Source organism: Melanerpes formicivorus, unplaced genomic scaffold (genome assembly GCF_026170545.1).
Source record: "Melanerpes formicivorus ecotype bairdi unplaced genomic scaffold, bMelFor1.0.p_v2 SCAF_7, whole genome shotgun sequence".
Classification (NCBI taxonomy): Eukaryota; Metazoa; Chordata; class Aves; order Piciformes; family Picidae; genus Melanerpes; species Melanerpes formicivorus.
In genome coordinates this window covers 7,427,587-7,454,774 of record NW_027142359.1, presented here as the reverse complement: position 1 = coordinate 7,454,774, position 27,188 = coordinate 7,427,587, and the positions used below count along the sequence as shown (strand labels likewise).

The 27,188-nt window shown below is 39.0% G+C and overlaps 2 protein-coding genes across 5 annotated transcripts in view; one reads left to right on the top strand and one right to left on the bottom strand.

Moving 5' to 3' along the window:
- Nucleotides 1-7,915, bottom strand: part of RO60 (Ro60, Y RNA binding protein) — a 16,483-nt gene extending 8,568 nt beyond the window's left edge. For both annotated transcript variants that reach the window (XM_068140879.1, XM_068140880.1), the window contains exons 1-6: nt 7,452-7,915; nt 3,412-4,011; nt 2,677-2,897; nt 2,277-2,423; nt 881-1,018; nt 433-549 (exon numbers count right to left, since the gene is read on the bottom strand). In XM_068140879.1, coding sequence (XP_067996980.1) covers nt 433-549; nt 881-1,018; nt 2,277-2,423; nt 2,677-2,897; nt 3,412-3,991 — 1,203 coding nt within the window. In that variant the 5' untranslated portion in view covers nt 3,992-4,011; nt 7,452-7,915. The remainder of the gene's footprint in view (nt 1-432; nt 550-880; nt 1,019-2,276; nt 2,424-2,676; nt 2,898-3,411; nt 4,012-7,451) is intronic.
- UCHL5 (ubiquitin C-terminal hydrolase L5) lies at nt 7,769-27,188 on the top strand. 3 transcript variants are annotated; one of them, XM_068140883.1, is made up of 11 exons: nt 7,769-8,177; nt 9,569-9,632; nt 11,545-11,650; nt 19,341-19,466; nt 19,549-19,610; nt 19,687-19,817; nt 21,823-21,886; nt 23,309-23,411; nt 23,869-23,979; nt 25,056-25,154; nt 27,060-27,188. In XM_068140883.1, the coding sequence occupies exons 1-11, from the start codon at nt 8,096-8,098 to the stop codon at nt 27,102-27,104; spliced, it is 993 nt and encodes a 330-aa protein (XP_067996984.1). In that variant the 5' UTR covers nt 7,769-8,095; the 3' UTR covers nt 27,105-27,188. The 3 variants fall into 3 exon arrangements, with proteins under 3 accessions (XP_067996984.1, XP_067996983.1, XP_067996985.1); XM_068140882.1 differs by having other exon boundaries at nt 23,866-23,979; XM_068140884.1 differs by lacking the exons at nt 7,769-8,177; nt 9,569-9,632 and adding an exon at nt 15,117-15,200 and having other exon boundaries at nt 11,580-11,650; nt 23,866-23,979.

Genomic DNA, 27,188 nt, shown 5'->3' with positions numbered 1-27,188 from the left:
CTCCAGTATAGAAACACAAGAAGCCATAAAATACCAAATTGAGGGTAAAGTGATTGTGACACAAAGGACATATCAGTAACTCAAACACACACAGGAATTACCCCAAAGTTTCTTAATCTCATCTGTATTCTATGAATGCTTCTGAAAAAAATTAACATGTGTTTTCAGCTAAATGGGAAGTTAAAAAAAGCAGGCTTGATCACTCTGATGTATATTGGAAACCAACTTCTTCAAATGGATCTTTTCAAATTTGGTTGCCAATAGCTTTAAGCATCCAGTCTACCAGTGAGGCACAAGGCCACATTCTCTGTACCCACAAAATATTACATATTAAGTTTCCTTCCCGTTTCTGACCAGCTTTAGAGCACCTTTGTATCAGAAAAGCAGCTCAAGATGCAAATAGCTCCAAATAAAAGAAGCTTAAAGCCTCACCATACACATCACTGCTGCAACTGTGCTAGCACTGAGCACGCTGCCCAGAACCTTTTGTGTCATTGATGCGCTGACATCAACAGCAACTAAGAAGCGTTTTCCTGTTGGTTCAACTGTCTAAATGGGAAAAAAAAGAATAAATAAATAAAATAGGTACACAAAACTAATATATTAAGTTCATCTTCCTAGAATTAGAATCCTCTGCAAAAGAGGATTTTTCCTTTTATTCTTTCCAAGCCAATATTAGGACGAGAATATTGCTAAAAGCTGAATATATCACAAAGTTTTAATTATTTGTTGTTTAATATAATCTCAATTCCTGAGAGGTTTTTTTTATAAAAATGCAATAGCATTACCCACACAAACTTCTCTTCATCATTTTATAAGCTTTTGCAAGATTTTTAAGTTTTCTTAAAAAGCTTTATAACAAACTGAAGAACTGTATTACCTCGAATGTTTTGTAAAATGAAGTGTCTAAAGCTTGTAAAATGTCTTCATCAGGACGCCACCAAAGCTTCCCTCTGGTTCCATGTCCAGCTTTATAGGTTTCTAATGCAACCAAAATATGGAATGGATGTATTCTACCCTGCAGGTAAAGGAAATAAAAGAAAGGACTTCATTCCCTTTTCCAGAATCTTCCTATGAATTCCAAATGTTATCTTAGGCCATCACCAGAATTCTAGTGAAATTTCACAGCTCAATGGTTTTCTATTACAGGCTTACAGGAAGAGAAAGTTCCTGTCCCAATGAGAGGAAAGAAGCTGAGCTAGGAACAAAACAAACTTTAAATCCGTTTTGTATCAAATACTGTGAAACTGATCAAAGAAACTATTTGCAGAACACAGCACTCATTTATCTCTAAGAGGACAATGCAAACAGTTTCTTCTTTGTTTTTCCATTTCCCTACCTAAACCAGATCAGTGGCTGCCACATGCTAAGTTTTCTAAACCACATCTTTCCTCCACCGCTTTGTCAACATTTTGTTACCTTTTTCCTCAAGGGGGTTTGAGACATTAGTAACTACAGAGCAGCAAACCTTAGCAAAACTGAATGCCTGTCTACTGTCTCTCTTCCATCAAAGTATTGTGCCATCCATCACCTTTGCTGTCCCTTCTCCAGTGCCTCAGTTAAGTATTCATGACATAAAGAAGCATCCAGGAAAAGGGAAGAGCACTGGGGTGAGAAAGGAAGGACCTACTGCAGTTTCTCAATACAGCCATGGTCTTGAGGAAGTTAAGTGTCCTGATTTTAATCTTCCCAAACCTGTAAAACTACTAGAAAGAAAAACAAACCAACCAACCCAAACCAAACACTCCCACTGAATTCCTGAAATTTTTGTTCTGTAGGTGGGGAACCCTCTTTTTCTTCTCATCCTCTTACTTCCTTGATGGATAGCAAAGCTACCTGAAAGGAGAAAGTCTTCTTGTTCAGTCTTCCTTTTCTTCTCAGGTGTTACACTAATTTCTTCATTCACTTCCTAGAACCCTACACCATTGACTTCTATTCACTTTTTAAGCTTGCATTGCTGATTCTTAATTACAAGGCTCAGAAGGGCTTGTCACAGGGATAATTTAAGAAAAGATCCTAGCTGCCAATATACTTAATTTGTAGAAAAGTTTGGGGGGGGGGGGGGTTGTTATAAAAAAAAAAAAAAGAGAAATTATAAAGATAAGGTTTAAAATAAAGGTGCAGGTATTCCACTGCTGATTTTGAAAACATGAGAGCGACACAGTTCCTTCAAAGAACATCTTTTTTGATTTTGTAAAGAGGCTGCCTGTAGAAATGCAACTTAGGAAAAGATTAGAAGCCACAAAAGTTAGCACTGCTTCTGAAAATATTCTTACCTTTTTTAGCAGTTTCTCATTTCTCAGTCTTTCACATAGTATTGCCACTTCTGAACCTCGTGGTTCAAGCACGGAATTTGCTGTCAGCTTTCCTAAATTTCTCAACAATACAGAAATGGGCATCTCCTTCAGCAATGCCTTCCAAACCTATGATCAAGAAAGAGAAGAGGGTAAAAAATAAAAAAAAAGATATTAAATTGCTAAACTACAAGAACTGACATCTGTACATTAAATAGGTGTATTTAAAAATGATAATGCAAATTTTATGAAGATCCTAATTATTTTAAACTAGCTATCTGGGTGAATAACTTGAAAAGCCACACAAAGGCTACTTTTTAATGGAAATCTGACTCTGAAAAGTGTTACTCTAAAGAGTTCAAAGCTAATGAAGTTTACCCACCTCTTTAGATTTGAGATGGTTTGTCAGGAGATGCTCCCTAACCAGACCATACTCCTCTATTAAATGAGTAACTTCCAACTCATCTTTTGTGCGTTTTACTTTCTCCACGGCTTCCAGATACTTCAAGAGTTTTTCAGTCTCAGCAGAAACTGCTTTGTCTTTGTAAGCCTCTTGAACATCTTTCCACCCTTTGGTAATGTATTTAGTGACTATAGCAATTCCTATTGAAAAGAAAAAAAAAAAATTCCAAGCAGGATTACCCTCTTTATACTGGCATTTAGCATTCTAGCAAGCAAATGAGTTAACAAGTTTCATTCCGATCTTCCAATCAGTATGAAGAAAGTCAGCCACACACAACTTAGAGCACTAGTTTTAATTACTGTATTTTTCTCCTTAGAAGTACAGAGCCCAACATATTTGAAACCAACAGATTTTCCCATATAACAGAAAAAGTGTTGTTTCATAATATGTAAGCAAATAGGTACAAGTTAAGGGAACTGTATTACTTTATGCTTTCTTTGCATAAGGAAGAGAAAGATGGAACAAACTGTTTACCCTGAAGATAAACAGGTCAATTTCTGATACAACCACTCAGGTTTTTAAGATGTAATTTACAGAATATACCATCACTAGGAAATCATTAATCTACAATGGCACTTGGGTTTCCAGACTAGTTCCACAGTAAATATAAAAGGTTTAAAGCACAGTATTTTCAGGCAAATAAAAATTTATTACCTTCACTGGCAGGTTTTAGGTGGGACAACCTCAGAAGATCTTTATGAGACCAACCACTTCTTTGCTTATATTTTGTAACTGCTAAAGCAACAGCCATGCCATTCTTTCCATTGTACCAATCTGCAACAGCTTTCCTCAGTGCACGGCCCCACATGCCACATTTCATGCCCTCCTTCAGATCTTTTTTAAATTGGATGAAAGTAAAGAGATGGGGTGGTATGCAACACACCTCAGGAACAGCTTTAAATGCCGCTTGTTTCGTTTTTGCATCAGAACACTGTGAGCAAACTGCAAGAGCAAAAAGCAGAGGCTCCTGTTTTGCGGCTCTGCCTTCTTGACTAAACGTCTTTATTTCTTGAACAACTTCACAACCTCTACCCTCTTCAATCAGTCTTATTAAAGCTTCTGCATTTTCAAAGCCCAGCTTCTGCTCCTTGATGGAATAAGTACCACCTTCTGAACCAAAACACAAGAAACGCTGCAGTCGATTCATATCGGTGACATGCCACACATAATCAATTTCAGAGTTGGGCACCTGCTTTTCATTCAGGAGCTGCACTTGGTTTTCCTCGTCCTCCATTGCTTATCCTTCCAAGAGTTCTGTTGAAAGAATAACAAAGTTTATGGAGAACTATTGTGAAAACCTGATGACTACACTCTCTTCTCACTTCTTGGCAAAGTAAATATAGCATATCTATACACATGTACTTTTTCCTTCACAAATGTAATGAGTGTATTCTAAATGTGCAACAACATGTATCGATCAGGGAGAAACAAGGAAGAGTCACATCAGTCACAAATGTACTTTCTGAATTAACTTCAATAAGCAGCACATAAATCACCTCTGTTGTAATGTCCTTTTGCAGCTATTATATGTCGCCACTTTCCTGGAAGACTTTGGGATCGCATACTAAATTGATCAAAACCATAGATGTTGCCCTGCTCTGTTTTGCTGAAGAACTGGCAATACTGACCAACTGAAGAAACGCGATGCTAAAACTAAGAATAAAAATACCAAAAAACTGTTTAGTCAGAACACTTTGTGAGAGTTTAAACATGGAGAGTTTTAGTGAGGTTTAGACAACAGCCTTCTAACAACTGACAGTAGAACAAGAAGAAACTACTGGCCAAAATATTCTGCTGCTTCAAGTGAGATCCAAGAAAACAGATGTAACAACAAATTCAATGCTGCTTTATATTTAAGATGATGAAGAAAAAAACAGAAGAACAAAACAAACAAAAACCACCAAACAAAAAAAAAATCACAATCTTTTAGGTCTTTATATACTCTTGAGTGGCAAGAGTTCAGATGCAATATTTGTGTTCAATAACACTGCCCTTAGAGAATACCTATCACAATAAAATTCAAACTATATCATTTGAACTGAAATAAATGCAGAGTAAACTGAAAGCAGCAGAGTAAGAAGAAGAAAATTTCATTATCTTCACTCTCTCCAAACTATTAATGCAACAACAATAAATTCAATTTTCTCAGTTCTCAGCAAACATACTAAACAGCATCAAGAAGTCCTATTAATAACAAACAAAAAGAAAATAAAAAACCTATGTATAGATCTTAAAATATACACAAACGCTAAAACCTGAGCACACACAAATAACATTTCTAAGACATCCCTTTTTTAAGCACCACAGATATCCACTGTCAACATGCATGTTGGGATATTGACAAGAAAAGCTATTTTACTTCATTTATCAAGATAAGCTGGTAAAAATAAATGTCACTCATGTGGACAGATTACTTTCCCTTGGTTTAGGTAATACACTGATTTACAAGTCAGTTCCGTTTCCTCTTTGACACAGAATTTTCCTTTCTCTGCAGGCAATTAGAAATGTGCCCTTCCTCCAGTCTTGCCTATAGTGATTTGCTAGCTGCACTCAGAATTCCATAATAAACAATCATCAGTGCTCCCATTATATTCTGTATGCTGCTAAAATCAAAAAATGGAGCCCTATACTGATACCTGTTTCTTAAAATGCAGGTTTCAGATAACAATTAGCTAAGAAGTATCTTTCATTGTACTGCACAGCACATATTATGAGCACCACTGCTCAGCTGTTTTTCTTAGTGCTTAAATATTCCAACCATGTTTCCTGCCAAATTAATTTAAACACACACCAAGGTTGTACTGACTTTTTCCACCAACATCTGAATCATGCAAATATACTAAAAATAACAAGGGTGGAATTCACAATGCAGCATACCATATCATTACATTTTAATGTCTAAATACATTTTGTTTCAATACATTTACATTAGCCAGTTTCATTAAACAGGAAAGCAATGTTTCACAATGAACATACAAAAAAACCAAAACCAACACCAAAATCGGTCAGCATCCATTAGTTCATTTCTAACGGAGGGGGAAAAAAAAAGGTATTTAGAAACATACTGAAAAATACCATTTACCTTGAAGCAAAAGTAAGGATGGGAAGCACAAAGGATCACACATGAGTAATGAGATCTCCATATATATGAAACCCTTGTGAGAAATCTGATCTCCCTGCATAACAAATATTACTACATTAAAATGAGACTGATGGGAAAACTCTTTTCAGTCACCTATGGATTACCAAGACTTAAACTGAACAAGAAGGACCATACCTTTGCTTGAACAAAACATTTATGATCTCATTTTGTTGATTACATTAAGAAAGACTTTGAATATTTTATGATTTTTCCCCTATATTTTTCCATTTGCACAGGTTCCATCTGGTTTGCCCATTTTATTTTAATTCTCACTCAAAGTATCTTACCTGTCCTGGTGCTTAGTTTTGCAGTCACTAATACAAGTTAACTACTATTCTCATCTCCACCCTGAAACCCTTACAAAGTTATTAATGCCTTCTGATAAGCAATCTAGGACACAAACCAGTCTTACTTCAAACGGCTTGCTGCTCTCTCAGGGATTTAGAAAGAGCTTCAAGCAAACAAACTCCTTTGGATCGTAATGCAGATTGTAAATTCTTTAAAATAAATTTGTATTTTAAATATTATCCCTGAAATCTACAATAGCTGATGCAAACCACTAATTTCACTAGTAAGCAGCCACACTGGAAAGATCAAATTTATACTGGAGAAGCACTTATTCAGTGTTAAGCTATTTAAATCATGTTGGCCACTTCTACCACTTTATATTTCAAGCTCTCAAGTTTTCTGTTCCCTCCCTCTAACCGTGCCTCTCCTCTGCCCTGACCTCAAGCTTATTTTCTCCTTTAACAACTGTACAACACAGACAACTTGTACCCTAGCAGATGGATAAATGCAAATACACACCATAACTCTACTATTCATCTGCTGAGCTGCAGCAGTGAACCTGAATTGAAAACACTTACGGACGAGTTATCAATTGAATTCTGCTTCCAGAAGCAATTCCTATTTCTGAGCTACATGAATGCCAACAGCAATAGGAAAAGCCTTTGAAAGTCACAGACTAGCCACTTTGTAACAAAACTGACAAACTAAAATTCATGGTTGCTCACCATTACACAGCACTGGGTGGGCAAATATCTTTATGTGGCCGCACCATAACAGGATTTTTAAAAATTAACCTCTTATCTGTAATTTTTACTATTTGCTCCTCGTTTCCACAAGAAACAAAATGTCTTTAAAAGTCTATTTGCTTTTTAAAATCGACAAGAGAGAGAAAGCAGCTTAGCTAACACAGAATAAAACCATGAGGAAAAAGCATTCAAAGTAGTCTCCAAAAGATGAAAGTTTAGGGGTCAGTTTCTATAAAGACGATAAATAGGATGACGCCGAAGGCAAGGAATCAGCCCAAACGACACGCCCTTTAATCCCCTCACGGGTTTTCCCACGTCCAGGTGCCAAGCGGGAGGTGCCCATTTACAGTGACGGCCTCCCCAGATCCCTTCCACATCCATGTCAATCCCACTGGAGAGTCCACCCACTCCCCGTCGGGGCTGGCACCAAGCGGGACCCACACCCGCGCCGCGGGCTACCCGGTCGAGGCCAGCCCGCTCCCCCGGCCCTCGGTGCTCCCCCGGGAGGCGCGACTTGCCTGCGAGGCCGCGGCCTGGGAGGGGCCGCGGGGCACAGCCTGCCCGGCCCAGCACGGCCTCCGACGCCGAGTAGTGGCGCAGCCCCAGGGAGATGCCGCGGCTACCGGACCGCAGGGCGACAGGGAGAGGAGAAGAGGGCAGGGGGCACGATGGGCGGTGGTGGAGCCGTCTCCAGGCGCGTGAGACAAACAGTGCAGCTCCCGCTCAGGCCGCCGAAGGCTCGATGTCTCCCGCAGCCCAGCCCAGCCCCGCCCAGCCGGCGCCCTGACAGCATCCCCGGGACCCGGATGGGGCCGCGCCCACGCGGGCACACCCCAGTGCCCGGATGGAGCCGCGCCGCGGAGCAGGAACGGCTCTCTGCGCGGCCCGTGGGCTTTCCTCCATCTGCCGCTTTTCCATCCCACAGTAGAGCTACAGGGCAGAGGCGCGGCCCTTCCGCGGCCGGGGCGGTACCACCGCCGGCAGCGGGCAGCTGCCCCGGATACAATCCCTGCTGCAGCTTCCTGCTCCCGCCCCGCCTCACCATAGAGATGACAGGCACGGCGTGGGTCGCGGGGCCTGCCGGGAAGGGAGCGGCGTGCGGCGGCCTCGCAGCTTAACCGGCCGGCGGCGGCGAACCTGAGAGGGTGTGCGGGCCGCCGCCATGTCGGGAGGGAGCAGCGCCGGCGAGTGGTGCCTCATGGAGAGCGACCCGGGCGTCTTCACGGAACTCATCAAGGGCTTCGGTGAGGGAGAAGCGAGAGTGGGATCGGGCGCTGGGGTCGCGCCGCTGGGCAGGCCGTGGGACTCTGAGGCCGCAGTCCCGCCGATGGTTGCGGCACTTCCCGCGCTGGTGTAAGGCAAGTCTGCGCGCCACGTGTGGCAGAGCGCCGACTGTTTGCTGACCAAAGGCGTGGGACCCTGGCGGTCCGAGGTCCGGCCGCGGTTTTGCGGCCGCACGGCTTGCGCAGGGAGAGGAACGTGCAGTATGGTGGAGGGGAGGCTCAGGTCGAGGTCTGGCGCGAGGCGCCAACTCTCCGGTGATCTTGGTGCCGCTATTCTGGCCTTGGGCCGTGCTCGCCGCTCCTAGCGCTTCGCCGTACCTAGCGCTTCCTCGGCAGCCTGCACGTACCCACGGCGGGCAGCGGCTAGCCTTTCGGCTGCGGGGAGCGGCGACGAGCGGCGCGGCCCCGCAGTAGCCCGGGGGCTCTCGGTTTCAGGGCGGACTGTGCAGCGGAGCCTGCCCTCTCGCCCAGCGCACATGGACGCTGCGGGGACGTTGGAGAGCTCGATAGGCACGTGGCGCGTAGGGGAGAATAGCGGTGTTTGCAGAGGGCTAGATAGTGTTTGGGTCGTGTGCCAGCTGACAAGGTAACAGAGCTCCCAGGAGAGGGGACTTTGCGGCAGGGGCCTGTGACCACACTGAGCTGTGATGCTTAGCATTAGGCTGGGTAGCCTGCCAGGGTCTACTTGGCCTTTTGGAACATTAAATTATATGTTGAATTGTGTTTAGTATTTTTGGAACTACCATAGTTGTGTGATTATGACAGTAGATAACCCTACACAGGATTTTGACAAAAGAAGCAAAGTGATTCTGTGTAAGGTTACATTGTTTTATAATTTCTGTTGTCTTTTTCTCATAAGTGAAGTCCGGGCATGCATCTCTTACTGTGTTTCTATTTAACTAATATATTAATCTTCCATGTACAAAGTATTGGAACTTCTGGGGCTCTTGTCTTGTTTGAGTGTGTCATTTGCAGTATTTTCTTTCAACTACCTGGCATTTTTCTCTGAAATTGGATGTTTTAAGATGTTCTGGAGATAGATGTTCCACTTTGGACTATGTCTCCAAAACCAGCATTGTTTTCTACTGACATGAGGTGACCAAAATATGTTAATCTCCTCTGCTTCTTTTTTAAATGCAGCCGTACAACGGAGAAGTTGCCAAAATCTATTTTTTAGCTTGTCTTATTTGCTTTTTTAAAAGGAGATGCTTTAAAGCCTGTAAATAGACTTTGCAATAACCTGGACATACAAGTTGTAAATGTTACCATAGATCCTTTATATGTCTGTTTTTACTGGCTGCATCCCTTTTAAATGGGGTAGTTGAAGAAACCTATATCTTTCCTTGTTTCAGGTTGTAGAGGAGCACAAGTTGAAGAAATATGGAGCTTAGAACCAGAGAACTTTGAAAAATTGAAGTAAGGCACTTTTATAATCTACATGGTTTTCATTTACATTTGTCTGAAGTGGCTGAAAGAATGTGTAATAAACTCAGGTGGTAATTTGGTGATGTTTCTTGGTTTTTTATTTTTCTTCAGTTTCCAAAGGAGTTCATTAGGATTTTGATTTAATTAAATACTTGGCAATTAAATTAGTTTTTATTAATGCCTCAGTACTTAATCTAGTTTTTCTGGTGTTGGAAAGAGATGTTAATAGCAGCTAGAATGTGAAAATACATCTCTACTTATTTCATATTCACTTGCATTATATCAACATGAGGAGAAATCTCTCTACAGTGAGGGTGATGGACCACTGGAACAGGCTGCCCAGAGAAGCTGTGAAGTCTCCTTCTCTGGAGACTTTCAAAACCTGCCTGGATGCATTCCTGTGCAGACTGTCCTAGGTGATCCTGGTTTGGCAGGGGGTTTGGACTTGATGATCCCTAGAGGTCATTTCCAAACTCTAATATTCTATGATTTGACAAATTGTTGACAAACTTCTGTTCCTTGCTTTATCTCTCTTCTTCACATAGCATGATATTGCATCTAATGCCTTCAATAAATTACTGTCCTTATGTACTTTTGTAACTTGTTTTTCCTGCAGAACCACTTCCGCATGTATATGAAGGCACTCTTGTCATAACTGACAGTGACTGATTCCATATGGAGCAGTTCTGCTCCCATTAGGCAATATTCACTTACCATTAAGTTTGTGATACGTTGTGTTACACATGTTCATGTACAAGGTTTTAAGAGGAAAGTGTCAGCCAGTCCACATCCTACTGCTGTGCAGATATCCTACACTCATAATTAATCTTTCAGAAGATGTAGCAATTAGTATGGAAGATGTAGCTTTAGAATTGTTCTGTGACTGAAGGTACTTTACACGTGAATGGCAAAAATGTTACTTGGCGGGGTTTATTTGATGCCTGCAACTACATGCTTCCTGTGATACTTCATTGGATGTTTACTTTGTTAACAAAACAGGTACAGCTTTGCTTGCTTGTACTGTCTAATGTGTATCTCTCTAGTCTTAAGGGGTGGACTGCTTCCTTCCCTGCCCTGAACTTGTACAGTATTGTAACTTAAACATTGAGAGTTTCAAAGATATAGTAGCACGTAGCAGTTTTCAAATTCTTTCAGACATCTCAGATTTCTGGTGAGAAATTACTTGGAAAGCTTCCTATGCCTTTTGTGCATGAACTCTTTTGTGGCATCTTTGTGGTGATACTCTTAAACACAGGTTGATATAATGAGTGTTTGTGTTTTAATGTAGCTGTAGATTTTGTAAGAAATATTTCCTTAACTAATAATGGTTTGTGGGAGTACTAAATACAGTGCAACATGCAGTAAAAGCTGTTCACTTTGCAAGATATGCTGTCTGAAAAAAACATGTCCCAGTTTTGGTATAAGAGAAAAACAGGCTTCTCTTACTTCTCAGAGAGATAACTGAAAGTGCTAAGGTGCACCAGAGCTCCTCTTTGAATATTTCATTTACGCCTAAAAGGTTTAGTAAAACTTGTGTTGTAGTGCTTGTATACAATTGAGAAATGTTTAGGAAGCTATTTATCAGTAATAAATTCAAATGAATGTTGTGTAGCCATAATAGCTGCAATAACCAGGAAAACTGGTCCTGATTTATGGAAATGACTGATTGTCAGTTCTTCAGCATATGCAGAAAGGAGCTTCAAACATGTTCTGTCAAACTAAAAGACTACATCTGAAAATTTCAGTGCAAGTTCCCTATATTTAGAGAGAAATAATCAACAGAATTACTCTAGCAGCATAGACTTAAATTATAATAGAGATTTCTGGATTTAATATTTTTCATCAATAAAAGTGATTTTATATTTTTTTTATTCCTCCTCCCCCTATCAATTGTATTTTTCAGGCCAGTACATGGGCTCATTTTCCTCTTCAAGTGGCAGCCTGGAGAGGAACCAGCAGGTTCTGTTGTTCAGGATTCCAGACTGGATACAATATTTTTTGCTAAACAGGTATGGCAAGTTCACTATTTTTCTTAGACATGTTATGAAACATAGATTTTAATGCTGAAGAATAAACTTTTTATCACTATGTATACAAGAAATAAATTTTGCAAGGTGAAGTAACAAATTCTGTGAAGGCAGCCACAGTGTATTGAAAGATGTTTAACAAAGCAGATCAGATCAGACAAAAAATATCATCAGGTATGGAAGAATAAAGCACTTATTTATTTGTCAGCCCTCTCCTAAAAGAGTAAGTAATTCTTCTATGCAACAAAGTATTGCTAGGTAAATGATCTCAGCAAAATGAAAATTGTTTGTTTGGGGGTTTTCTTGGGTTGGTTTGTTTGTTTGTTTTGAAACCACTTTCAACAATTCCTAGGAAGAAATACTCGTTTTGCTTCAGTGTTCATTTCTGATGTTTCTCAAATGCTCAGCAGCCAGGGCAATAGAACTCTAGGATAATACTTTGAGAGTTTGCAGACCATTTTGGCATGGAAGTTTAAAGTATTTAAATCAGACAGGTGAGTTTAAATTAGAAATTACAGGAAATACTGGTTTTGCTAATGGAATTAAATACTGAGTTGTGCTTCAGTTTTGTTAGCTCTGATAGTCTGCTGTGTATTGTTTGCAAGCAAGTGAAAGTATCCAGAGTAGAGGTAGTTAATAAAAGTTTTTAACTTTTTTCCAAGACCCGCTTCTCAAATAGTGTGAAACATTCATATCAAAGGAGAAATTATTAGGCTTTCTGTGTAGACTGACACACAGACTAGCGTTGGTTGGTTGGTTGGTTGGCAGGGGGCTGCTTGTTGTTTGTTTTGGGGGGCATGGGGGAGGTGTTTGGTTTTGGTTGGTTTTGTGTTTGGGTTTTTTCTTTTTTTTTTCCCTCTCTCTGCTTGGTTGGGTTTTGGTGGTTGTTTTCACAAATGCAAAAATGTTTTGTATCTCAGTTTTGGGATAGAAAGAAATCTCCAGACAGTTCTAGCTAAAAGTAAAGAAATATGGAACGCAACAGAAATATTAGGTGTATTTGTAGATCTGTCTACTCTGCCCATGTGCTTCTGTTGTGCAGGTATCATCTTTAAGGTGATTATAAAAGAAACTATTGTTTCATGCTGTCATGGATTACTTTATTTGTTGATCTTTTTAAATACTATTTTCTTCACTCTTCCTTGCTGTAGCTCTTTAGTCCTGCCAAGCAGTATTCACCAGTCTTACGATATGGTTATCGTCAGTAGTTTGCCAAACATCTTTATAGGTTGATGGCTTAGGTTGTGATTGCTACCTAATCAACTGGACTGTTAGTGATGAGTAGGCTATGGCTACAGAATAGCCTTACTGAAAAGAACCTCAGGGAATATCCTTGTGGTAACTATCAAAGAATAGTTATATGGCAGGAGGAAAGCACACTGATATGGGTCTAGAAAGGTTCTTTTAAGATTAAGGCAGATGTACCTTCATTAAAGGGCTCCCCGTGAGTAAATGAAGTTTCCCTAGAATTGCTGTTCTTGTGGATGCTGGGAAGTTTCGTAGTATTTGTCTGCTTGCTCTACTGCTTTTGCTGTCAGTATTTTTTTCCCCCCTCCCCACTTCCATTTTGAAGCATGACACTGCTGAGTTTGAGTGTTAAGTTGGGATTGCAGAATGTACATCAGAAAACTTGGATAGTGTTAGACATTCTAACAAAACCCAGAAAATTACAGACTAACAGTGAAAAGTCTTTATTTTGTAGCTTCCTTTGTTTTCTTCAGCCTGAAACCTCTTTGTGAAGGTATAGGAACTTTATTATCTTCCCTCTCCTTCACCTGCTGCCTTTAAGGAGGGTATGCTGGAGTGACTCTTAAGAATTCACTCATTTCAGTACCTAGTTGCGCCGCTTGATGGCGTAGAATATATGTTTCAAGAGTTTAGAATGAACATGTTTTTCATGTTTTAGTGGTATCTTAGTCAAGTGCAGTTGCTTAGTAAAATCAAAACCTTTCTTGTAGACACATTACATACACCCTTGTATTTCATGTGAGTTCAGTTTTGCCCAGAGTCAGATATTGTGACTGAACAGTTAGTGAAATAGTTACAAACAAATTAAAACTAAAAGTCAACAGATAAATGAAACTGGTTTTGATATTTTGGGAGGGATTTGCAATACCAGTTTAGCTCCAACTTCCATATTGGAGGAAGTTAGAGATCCAGTTTGACATGCTATGTTTTGAGGGCAAAGAGTGTTTTCTTAAGCAAACAGTGGATCTGATGATGAGAACAAGATGCATTGGTCCTGCCAGCCTGTCTTCTTTCAGCTTCACAGTTCTGTGCCTTGCTTGCAGTGGCTAAGCTGCCCTTTGTACTTCCATGAGCCAATGCAGCTCATCAGCCAGCAGCTTTCTGTAGATTCTCTGTGCATATGTCCTGGGCTGGTCTCCTGCCACATTGTGAGATGTATTTTCAGTGAGTCTGTACAGGCTAAAGCTGGTGAAAGGTCAGTGAGAGAGGATAGGACTTGCTTTATAGTAGTACTGAGGTTATTGCATTTCTTGAAGCTTCAGTCTGTGAATCCTGAGTCACCCAGGAGCACAAAGGAAAGCAATCATGAATATTAAATCTTTCTATTGTGAAATAGCTGCTCACAGTTATTGTGCAGCTGGGCTTATGTGCCTTCATTTTCTCTATGCTTGTTTTAAGTCACATTTTATGCTGACTTTGAGGGTGGGGGTTTGTTATCTTCCCCCCCCCCCCCCCCCCCCTTAGTTATGAAAGTGATAAGTAAACAGCCATACATTGTTTGTAGGGTGTAGCCCCAGACCAAATAACTTGTTTTCTGGGTTAGCAAAATTTTGAGGACATTTAAGATTATTGGTCTGTTTATCTTCAAAACTTACACAGCACTGGAGCCCTAAAAATCTTAAGAACTCTGTCAGGTTTTACTTTCCCACACGTTTTCTTTTAAATGTTACTATCTTAGGAGCTCTAATACAATCAATTTTACTGCAGAGTTTTAAAGTGTCATTCTGAATTCTGTATGAGCAAGACTATGTAACTGTTAATAAGTATCAACAATTTAGGATGGGAAATAGGCGATGCTATTACAGCATGGCTCCATTTCTGTTCAGTTTTAATTAAATGTTCTTTCTTTAAAATAGTTTCATTGTTGGGGGGAACTCTAATTAGATGTAGAAGACTCAGCTTTCAGACTTTTTCCTAAGGCAATTTTAAAGATTTGTTGCTGTTGTTAGATGCACAATTTTAATATGAAGATTGTGCATGTTCACGTTTTAGTCCTGTCCGCGTTGACAGCAATGTTGTAGTTGAATTCCAGATGGCAACTAGATCTTGTTCAAAGTCAAATCACAAGTGTGTTGGGGGGGTGTTGAATTTTCAAGTCTGTCTAATATGCATGCATACTAAAGGATTTTTTTATTTTATTTTTTTTAATGGTCACTTTTATGTGCACTCACATTAAATTTGGCCTCCCTGTTATGCCTAGGTATGATTTGGTCCTCTATTTGAGGCCACAGAACTCTGGATGATCTTTCATACCCTTTGAGCTAGGAAACCTAGGCACAATGAGGTGAGTTAAGGATACAATTTCAGCCTTAACTCTGATTTCCTGATTTCTGTGTTGCTTATGTAGGCCCTTGCTGTTACTTTCACACATAGTGGCTACACAGTTGTACCACTCAATGTATCCAGCTACCTTCAGCACTGTTTTGAATAGCTTTACTCTGTGCTGATCTCTGCAAAAGTGGGAATGTCTCTTGACAAAAAAGAATGGTATTGTTGCAGGCTTATGTACTAATTTCTTTTTAGTTTAGTAACCTCTTCAGGTTTTATTACTGAAGTATTTGTATCATGCCTTTGTCTTGGGCCATGTATTTATTTTGTGCTGCATTGTGATGATAGAGCAGTTATGATAATAAAATGGGAACTTCATTAATTGGAAATAAGATTTATAAAACTTCAGAAGGAGGATCTTCTAAATGATGCTGTTAATAGCAAATCACTGATCTTTAGTTATCTTTGTGTCACTAATGGAAACATATTATATGTATTGATTTTATTTTTATTTTTTTTTTAAATTTCAAATACTTCTAAGGCTTTAAAACTCAATTTGTGCCACTGTCAGCTTTGGTAACATGAAAATAGACCTGATGTCTGTGTTAAAGCTGAAAAATCTTGGGGTAACTTGTAAGAAGTAAAATGAAACTTGGAACATACCTAATCAAAGTCAGTAAGAGATTGTCAGTAATCAAATGTACTATAGGAAGGTGACATCTTTATTCCAAAGGAACAAAAATAATATAAATTGGAGTTTTTAAACAAGAATCAGTTTCAGAAGTATGTCCTAATGATGAGTTTTTCCTCATTGAACTTTGTGAAGCCAGCTGTTTTGCAGCATCGGGGTGCTTGGTAAATGAACCTTAAAGACTTGATGGTTGTACTGCCAACTGCAACACAGGGTTTGAAAACCAAAACATGTAATCTATCAGATAGAGGGTGTGAGTCAAGAATTTAAAGTGCTTCAGCCTGAAGGTCAAAAAATTGCATTGGATCCCTAGGAAAGGTTCACATTTAGGAAGCTGCATATCTTAATTGAGGAGCGTGCCAGAGCAGCCTATTCAAGTGGTTCCTTTGTTTATTTTATGGTGATATGGCCATCTCTTCTTTTTTTTTTTTTTTTTTTTGAGATCTCACTAATGTGCATATTTTATTTTTTAAAATATATGTAATGATTTTTTCCCAAATATTATTAAATACACCTTGCAGCTTTGCTAGCAAAATTGTTCAAATAAAGCGTCTGCTTCACGCTGAGTGCCTGAATATTATTAATGAAATACTCCACTGACTTCCTGGGTAGAAATACACAGGCAAATGTTGGGATTTCTGGACAAATACAGAAAATCCTCTGAAGTTTCCCCAAGTCAACATAAAACTCTTTCCAGGATAACCTATATTTATTGTTGTCATATCTAAATGCAGAAAAAGTTTTCTGCCAGTGTTGAGACACTTTAAGGGATATATTGGGATGTAGGGTAGATGTATATCCTGACCAGTTTCTCTCTTGAAGGACTCACTAGCTTGTATAGCAGTGCTGGACTGGCTGTTTGCATTGACAGAATGCTGTGACTTTGTGACAAACCTTGGACTTGTCTGTGTTTGGTACTGCATCATCTCCTCACTCTCTATTCTTCAACCTACCCATCAACTACCACTAGCTAGGTACCACATTCTTCCATTTTGCTAGTTCTTTCATGTCATCTAGATTCAGACCTACACTTTTTTATGCATATCACCTGCAGTTGTTTCTATTCCTGTACTGCAAGACCAATCTTGCTTCCTTTTCCACTCATTTTCTTGAGGAGTGTTTGTAGTTCTGTAATTTTTGTTTCAACAGCTGGGAAATGCTAGTCTAAGATTTGCATCTGTTGCATATTATTTTCTAGTGGTAAGACAAGATTGTTTAGCTTGGTCTTTATATACTTAAACAGAATTTTCTCATACTACAGTTAGAACACAAGAAAATATTTATCCTGAAAGGCACACGTCTGATGACACCACAATTTCCCTACTGTTTTGGGGGGGTTGTCCTATTTTTGTGGTTGTTATAAGCTGCTATTTCCAGCTGGCCTGTTAATCTTGCCTGCAGGCACAAAAATATCTCTTAATTTCCCTTCCCTTTTTTTGAAGCTATTATTGGGCTAGCAGTCTGCTGGAACAACTAATTGCTCCACCTTAATTTTTCAGTGAAATAGCTACCATTTAGTGCTGTGTCTCTATATCATGTCCTGTATTATTTATCATTTAACAAGTGCAGTTCACTGTAGCGAGTCTTCTTTCATTCTAATAGCACTCTTCTAACAGTTCTTCACCACAGGTCTCTCTCTTTTCTCTATTAGCTCAAGTACAATGTTTGTAACCACTGTTTCAGCTTAGCCCACTCTAGTCCACTTATGATCATCCTATTTTCACTACTTTTAAAACTCTCTCTGATACTATTCTTTAATCATATCTTAGAGAATCTTTAGTTCATTGTTCCTTTTCATATCTTGAAGTATTAATTCTCTTAAATTACATCACTCTAACAGTCTGTGGGGTTGTTTTCTGCTGCTGTCCATTATTTCCTTCTTTGTCCTTAATTTTGTAGTTGTGTGAACACTAGCCTCCAGTTTGTGTGCATGCAGTTTGAGTTTCAGTAGCTGTTCTCTATTCTGCATGTGCAGTTGTCTCCCTCAATTACCATTTAAGTAAGCTGTTTTTCTTAAATTGAGAAGTACTTTACTTTTTTTTATCATCTGTGCTATACAGACATAATCTGAATTGAGAATATCCTGAAGTGTAGTAAATGAATGTATGGTGTGGCCTATAGTATTAGCATAGTCCTTAACAAAGGAAACCCTACTAACTTTCATTTGGTGAAGTCTTTTCCCTGTTTTTTTTTTTTTCTTGTTGGAAGTGGTTTCACATTCACAGCCCTGAACTAATTTTCATTCGTTTAATATACAACAAACATCCTCTCAACCAGGTTTAAGTAGCATTTTCAGTTGCAAAGCAATCTCGGACTGAAGATACATTGGTTTTCCTAGCCTATAGATCACTGAGAAAAACCTGCCAATATGAAGTCGTTCCTATATATTATGGTCTGAACCCATTTGATTAATGTGTTTTTAATTAAATTTTGGATTGTTTAATAATTCTTGTAGCCTGGGGTTTGGTTTGGGCATTATTAAGTGACATTGAAGACATGGCTCTATTATGAAAGGGTGTATTTATATTTTCTAAAGGTGGTATACATAAATCTAAGGAACAGTGTTACGCAAGCTATGGAACAAGTGTTACACAGTACTACACAAACTTAAATGGTTAGTTCATAGTATCAGTCAGGGTTGGAAGGGACCACAAGGATCATCTAGTTCCAGACCCCCTGCCTTGGGCAGGGACACCCTGCACTAGATCAGGCTGGCCAGAGCTTCATCCAGCCTGGGCTTAAACACCTCCTGGGATGGGGCCTCAACCACCTCCCTGGACAACCCATTTCAGGGCTTCACCACTCTCATGGTGAAGAACTTCCTTCTCACGTCCAGTTGGAAAGGATAGGTATATTGTCAATAAAGAAACAAGTGGAAACAAAATCTAAAATTCCATATGGCTTCTTAGTCAGCAAACAATCTTTAAAAATTTTTTACATTTTGAAATACCTCTTAATTTGTATTAGTTTGCATATAGGATATTCTTAATTTGTTGTCCAGCACCACCTTTCTATAAAAATTCTGTGTTTCATAATGGGATTTATTCCTAAAAATGTTTGGTTTATTTTGAGTTTGTTGGGGGGGGTTTTGTGGGGTTTGGTGGGTTTTTTGTTGTTATTGTCCCCATTTTTTTCTTTTATGTTGTTTGGTTGGAATTTCTTTTCTTCTTTGTCCTTTATTAATTGCTTTAGGGAGGTGGTGTGGCAGTGGAATGACAGTTTCTAGGCAGAGGTGTGAAATACCAGCTTCATCAATGAATTGTATATGACAGCCGTTCAGTGTTCATTAGCCTTATATGGCAAAGGCTTTTCTGTGGCTGCTCAGAGTAGATTTGCTGCCTGTTGCAGAGGGAAGCTGTAATGTGAACCAGCATAGAAAGTCTGTGTTTGTAATGAATAGTGTTGCCCAGCTTCCATGACATTTTTATCACCTGTACTGAACAAACTCTCAATGCTTTTTCCTAGGTAATTAATAATGCTTGTGCTACTCAAGCCATAGTAAGTGTGCTATTAAATTGTGCTCATCAAGATATCCATCTAGGAGAGACTTTGTCAGAATTCAAAGAATTTTCACAAAGTTTTGATGCTGCGGTAAGTGTCTGCTACTTTATTTATTTTAGATACTGTAGCATTATATCTATGTTGGCTTACAATGCAATTTTGTTACCTTCAGATGAAAGGTTTGGCACTAAGCAACTCTGAAGTGATTCGGCAAGTTCACAACAGTTTTGCCAGGTAACACATTTTTAATGTAGGTAAAACCTAAACAAGTTCTTCTTCATCTCAATTTTTTTCCACATTTTCTTTGCAGACAACAGATGTTTGAATTTGATGCAAAGTCTTCAGCAAAAGAAGAAGATGCATTTCACTTTGTTAGCTATGTTCCTGTTAATGGAAGGCTATATGAACTAGATGGCTTAAGAGAAGGCCCAATCGATTTAGGTAATACCTTACTTTGTGTTCAGAATGTCATTTTAACAATGGCTTATTGCAACAAATTAGTTGTATGGTACAGGATCAAACCAAATTGTTTAGTAAAATAAAACATGCATTTAAAGGTGTTTTTTAATGTGCTATTCAGACTTTTTTGCAATAAGTTATACTGTTGGGTGGGGGTTTTTTGTTGGTCTGAAAATGCAATTTTCTCCTTGCTTCCTCTGCGTTTCAGATTATCTCTCCCTTCATTCAGTAGTCAAGTGAACAGACCACACAATCCAGTGGACTTCTAATAATAGTTTTAGACTAATCTAATCAATCTAGTTCATACTTTTGTTGCAAGAGAGGAGTTTACATAACCCACTTCTTATGGATGTTTGCTCTCCTTGCCTGAGGAAATATGTTGTTGTTTTGAGCTGTTTCTAAGAAAACCTGGCAAACCTGTGTAATCATTTGGGGTTTTCTTACTGCTGGCATTCAGTTCCTTTTGCTAATATTTTTCCTATGATGTGTTTTCAAGGTTTTTTTGTATTTTGTTTGGTGGGGGGCGGGTTGTTTGTTGGTTTTGGTTTTTTCCCTGATCAGTATCCACTGATGTTATTGCTTGTTCCTCCTGTGGGAGCATATACCCAGCTGACCGTACACTTCATGAATTACATGGCTGGTGTATACATACTGCCCTCTTGCTATTTAGTTAGCAAATATTTTCCCAATGACTTTAAAAAGGACAGCTACTATAGTCTCTGAAAGACTTGTTCCTGTTTTGTCTTGTAATCTGTCTTAACTTGCAGTATGTGTGCTATCTTGTGTCCTGAAAAGCTGTACAGTGTCTGTGCACTTTTTGAGTCTGATATAATCTCAATAAGTTCCACACTCCATTTCAAGAGTGTTTTCCCAGTTTTCTTGACAGTTGTATATATTTTTAGGCTGAGTAATGGCTTGCTGCTAAATCTCATCCTTGGTCTGGGTAGAGAGACCGTACAGTCAGCAGACCTACCAGTAACATAACTTTTACGGTCACAGGATCATGAATCTCTTCATTTGTTTTAAGGCCTAGAATTTTTTGGAGGCATTGTCAACTCAGGAAATCATTTTCAGTTGCTTTCAATATAAACAAGGGATGACCTTATTGCTCTCTGCAACTACCTTAAGGGGGGTTGTAGACAGGCAGAGGTTTGTCTCTTCTCCCAGGCAACCAGTACTAGAACAAGAGGACACAGTCTCAGGCTGCACCAGGGGAGGTTTAGGCTGGAGGTTAGGAGGAAGTTTTACACAGAGAGAGTGATTGCCCATTGGAATGGGCTGCCTGAGGAGGTAGTGGAGTCACCATCATTGGAGGTGTTCAGGAGGAGACTTGATAGGGTGCTTGGTTGCATAGTTTAGTTGATTAGGTGGTGTTGGATGCTAGGATGGACATGATGATCTTGAAGGTCTCTTTCAACCTGGTTGTGCTGGGTTGAGGCAGCCTCCCCCCCACCACCACCACTAGCTGGGGGCACCCAGCTCAAACTGCAACACTGGTCTATTCTATTCTATATATCCTTCTCATATTTTTTTCCTGTGTCTGATTTTTCAACATTGTATTGCATCTACACAGTACTAATTCTTTGTCTAAATGGAACATCTGTAACCATCTATACCTTTTTCTTTCACTGTCTGCTTTTATAGTCTCATGCCAACTATGGTTTTGTTGAAAGACCCTTACATTGGATAGTGCCCTCTCCTTCTTTTGTTATCAACAAAATAAATGTTATATGCTTATGCCATTAAAATTTACTTCTGCTCCATTGCTTTGGCCTGTATATTATCTAAATACTGCTATTTAAAAAAAGTCCTCCACCTCCCAAAAAAAAATAATCCCCCTGAGTAATTTGGCTCTGCAGTTTCCAAGGAAAAACTCACTGTGTATTCTGAAGTTGCTGCATAAGCCTCAAGTCTTTTTTTATGCAAGTCTTGAATTTGCAGTAAATTTTGCAAAGATTAATCTTTTGTGTGTGTGTGTTTTTTGTAGGTGCATGTAATCAAGATGACTGGATAAGTGCTGTACGGCCTGTCATAGAGAAACGTATACAAAAGTAAGTGATTGATGACGCTTTTGAAATATAACACTTTACATAAAATTCCTTTCTTTCCTTCAATTAAAAGATTTCAACTGAATTTCTAAGGAGTGACACTTAGGTGCATATCACTCTGGCTTCAGAATGTGAACTAAATGTGACCACAGATAAGTCTCAAATATGCTGCATTCCTGTATGATTAATCAAAGTAGATATCTGTGTAGTGATGAGGGATCCTGCTAGTTCTCTGACAAAAGGAAGAGCAAGATCACAGGATGTTATGGATTGGAAGGGACCTCTGGACATCTTCAAGTCCAACCCCTCTGTCAGAGCAGGACCATAGAATCTAGTGCAAGTCACACAGGAAGACATCCAGGTGGGTCTTGGAAGCCTCCAGAGAAGGAGACTCCACAACCTCTCTGGGGAGCCTATTCCAGTGCTCCGTGACCCTTACAGTAAAGAAGTTCTTCCTCATGTTGAGGTGGAACCTCCTGTGCTGTACTTGTCATCCATTGCCCCTTGTCCTATCATAGGGCACAAGTGAGTAGAGGCTGTCCCTCCCTTCCTGACACCCAGCCCTCAGATATTTATGGGCATTTATTAGATCCCCTCTCGCTCTTCTCCTCTCCAGGCTAAAAGATCATTGTTGGTCTTGCAAGTTAAAACTGAGTGCTGTCCCCATGGATAAAGTCTGGGTGTGCACTTACAGTTAAAAATACCAGATAATTGCTATATCCGTGCAGCTGGTACTTACAGGGAGCAAATTTTCCTTAGGTATGTTGCTTGGTTTAGAAATCTAACCTATAAAAACATACTACAGAAGTTTTCTTACTTCTTAGCTCTGTCCCCAAACTGCAGCAGCCCAAAACATGTTAGAAATAAAGTTGATGTTATAGCACTTTTAGAAAACATTTTTCCAAGTCTATTTTACCCTTTTCTTCATAAGCAAAACATTACTTCCAGATTGCATTTGGAAAATGTAAACTCTGAAAGGCCTGCTAGTCCAATCCTTGAATGTACTTTTTACATTATGTTTATTAACAAGTAACAGTAACATTGTGTACAAACACTTGTGTACAGTACTTTTGTTGTCATCTGTATCATGTTTTCTTTTCTGGACAATTCTAATTGTGTGATCAGACAGGAATTAGTAATATCTCAGGAGAGGATGTTAACTAAGAGTTACATGTTGGATATTACCCCTCTGGAGTTTGATGTTGGGGGTTTTTTGTTGTTGTTTTTGTTTGGGTTTTTGTTGGTTTGGGTTTTTTTGTGACAAGGCTGAATCTGCAGCATAATTTAATAAATCCATTTAGAATTATTTTTTCCCACAAAATACCTTCCTTTATAATGAAATTGTGGAAGAGGTTTTTTGAGTTGTGATGTTAGTGACTAATTTTGAAATTGATTGGGTTTGTTTTGGTTTTTTTCTTCATTTAGGTACAGTGAAGGTGAGATAAGATTTAACTTGATGGCTATTGTATCTGACAGAAAGATGATATATGAGCAGAGGATTGCAGAATTACAGCAGCAACTTGCAGAGGTAGGCCATGGTATTTAAGTTATTGGGGTAGTTCTCTCATAATAGTTCTGTGTCTTCACTTTATTCTCCTCACCCTTTCCTTGCTCCAAATGGAATATCACTAAAAATAAAGGCAGGGAAGGATTACTGCCTGTCTGTCCAGCTCAGTGCAGTGCTGTATGGATGCAGATCTGCTTAGTTCCAAGTGAGTTAATCTGAGCACTCGGTGCAGTATGACCACGTCACCGTGGCTCTGACTTATTTGCTGTGGTAGTGGACCTATTCTTTTCTTAGTACCTCACCTAATCTGCTCATAAGTACAGAAGTTCCTGAAATGTTCCTATAACTGCAAGCCAAACAGAGTCTTTCTGTAATAGAAATCCTCTTAAAACAGGTCTTTATGCTTTTTTACTTTTATTTAAATTAAACAAAGAATGTAGTAAGTTAATCCATTTAACTTTCTGTTTTGTGGAAGGAGGAACCTATGGATACAGATCAAAGTAGTAACATGTTAAGTTCTATACAATCAGAAGTTGCAAAATACCAGATGTTAATTGAAGAGGAGAACCAAAAATTAAAAAGATATAAGGTATGTAGCCTTTGCTTTACTGATGAAATTATTGGAAAAGTTGTAAGAAAAAGTTGGCTTCCATAGCTACAAGAGGCTGTTGCAATTAGTTTGAAGGAACACAAGAGAAGCATGGACCTGCTGGAATGGGTCCAGAGAAGATGATCAGAAGGCTGGAGCACCTCTCCTATGAAGACAGGCCGAAAGAGTTGGGGCTATTCATCCTGGAGAGGAGAAGGCTGGGAAAACCTTATAACTACATTTCAGTATCTGAAGGGGACCTAGAGGAAGGCTGAGGAAGGACTGTTTAGAAGGGCTTGTAGTGACAGGACAAAGGGCAATAATGGTGAAGTTGAGCAGGGTAGACATGGGTTAGACATAAGGAGGAAGTTCTTCACAATGCGATTCCTTAATTTAGGTTAATTGCCATTTTCCTTCATGGAAAGGAAGGAAAGGCTTACGAGTCAGCTTGTAATGGTCTGTGGCACCGGGATGCAATTCAAGAAAATATTAAATAAAAAAACCCAAAAGCACAAAAAAGCAAAGCACATACTTCACTAAGTGTGAGAGTAAGCAAACAAATAAAACTGAGGAACAGAATCTCCTACTTCTCTGAAAGGTTGAACCATTGTAGAAGCTGCAGAGTGTTTAGCATAACAAAAATAGTTAGGCTTTTGCAATACAGAAATGTTTAAGTCTTCAGCCCAGGCTGAAGAGTCCCTAGGCTGTAGTCCCTACACAAGGAACTGTAAAAATACCTAGGTCAAAGCGCAATTTAAGTTGACTAAACAAAAAACAATAGTTCTAATAACAGTACTTGTCAGGTGCTGAACTCTATAAACTTAATCGTTCAAGAGTTTCCAGCTAGTCTGGCAGAAGACTGTAAGGAGAACTTGTACCTTGAGCAGTAAATGCATCTGACATACACCTCGCCACCTGCTCAGAATTTTGTTGCTTTGACGTATGTTTTCAGGTGGCTGGTATTTTAAAAAGAACTCCATGTTTTGTGGGGCACTTGCAGGGGGCAACAACAGGCGTGGGAAAATTCCGTGTTTAGCTGTGTAGTAATTCTGTTATTTCTCTTAATGTATTTTTAGATTGAAAATATTAGAAGAAAACATAACTACCTGCCTTTCATTATGGAATTATTAAAGACTCTAGCAGAGCACCAACAGTTAATACCATTAGTAGAAAAAGTGAGTATTCCTATATGACTTTTAAAGATCTATACTGCTATAATTGCCTGATCTGGTGTGGGGTCTCCCTGCCCATGGCAGGGTAGTTGGAGCTGGATGATCCTTGAGGTCCCTTCCAACCCTGACAATTCTATGATTCTTCATACCTGCTACTTAAAGTTACAAATTCAGTCAAATCTCTTGGAATCATAAATGTCATGGGTTCACTTCCAATAAGTGCTACATTCAGATATTGCTGTTTTCCTGGTAATCATCCTTTAAGAGTTCTCAAGAGGGGGTGGAAACTGCAAGCTGTGGAATTGACCAGCTTTGCACTGGTATGAAAAGGGAAACTGTCTCCCCTTTGATAACACAACCAAATTGTTCTAATAATGGTATAGTAAGAGGCAATTCAGTATCAGCTAAATGATCACATCACAGGGCATGACTACAATACTAGAGACACATGCTTTGGGCTTTTCCTCACAAGAAATTAAAAGCCCTATTAAAATTACAATGTGTAGCTCCAGTTAGTATGTGGTTGAGTTCCCCAAACTGTCTTGATATCCCTTTTTGAGCTGAAGATTATTTCAATGTGTACATACACAGATGTCTATGTACAGGATTAATCCCTACTGCCATCCTGAATGGTTAATACTCAGTTTTGTTGATTTCTCTGACTGTCAACACTAGATGGCAACCTTTGCATGGTGGTTTTCTTAACTTAGGTAGCTTGTGCTGATTTGCTATGCATTATTTTTTCCTTTATAAGGTGGCTACCTATTAATGTTGATTTACTATTAAGATTTCTATTAAGCCTTGTTTATTAAAATGTTTCTGTCACTTTGGCAGGGTTATTAAACAACATGGCTTGTCAAGCACTTGGAATGCAGTAAGATCAGTGCTGGCCTGCATACCTAGTCACATGTCATAGACAATATCCTTAATTTTAAACTCACGCTGAAAAAGTATCTCTGTATCATTATAATAAAAAGAGTTGAATTTAATTAGGAAGGTAGGCTTGCAGGACAGTGGGAGACAGGAAATTTTGGGTTCAGTTTTTAATCCTTTCAACCTTTTGAGTAACTTGTGGAGTTTTAATCCAGTTTTGTGTTAACAGGAGTTAGTTATAACACCATTAAGCTGCTTCTACAAGTAAATTTCTAGTCACCCAAGCAGCTGGTGATAACAGATCTTAAGTCTAAATCACTTAATTAGATCCATTTCCGTTCACTAGTAACTGATAACAGATTGCTGATTCATAATGAACAAATGTTTTCAGGGGAAAATGGCTAGTTTTGCATCTGTATTGTCTGTCTTCTTGCCTGATCTTTTTCATTAAATTCATAAAGAAGGTGATGCTAGTTCCCTGTTAATATGAGCTATCATCAACTGATAAAAGTTCCATGAGAATCTGTTTGCAGATACCTTGGTAGGAACCCCTGTAGGATTTTCTTCACTCTGCTCTTATGAAAGGTCTAAAAAACTTAAGATCTTGGTCTGTTCAGAGTTTGCGATCATTAATGTATCTAACCGCAGCATTTTCTTGTGACAAAGTGCTTTCATTGGGGGGAGCTATTTTGGTATTGATTAAATAAAGAGAGAGGTATGAAAAACAAAGGTTAAACTATGTTTTTAAAGTAATCACAGAATCAATAAGGTTGGAAAAGACCTCAAAGAATGCTTTTTTCACCTCTCCTTTTTCTGTATGGAAATGACCTAATTACATATTTCACCTATATGTATTCTTACAAGACTTTAAAAGACCTAGTGAAATAGTAGTAGGAGACTCCAGAAGGGTCTAAATTGACATTTCAAATGCCTCTCTACAGCATATTTTGTTGGATGTTCAAAACTGTAGTGAGTAGTCTCCCCAGAGAGCTTTTTGTTATCAGAGTTTGACATAATCTTCTTTTTATTTTCTAGGCAAAAGAAAAACAGAATGCCAAGAAAGTTCAGGAGGCCAAGTGAAGATGACTTTGCAAAACACATACAGTTATTTGCTTCTGAAACTATTTTCATGACAAACAAATAAAACCTTTCATAAACTTTGAA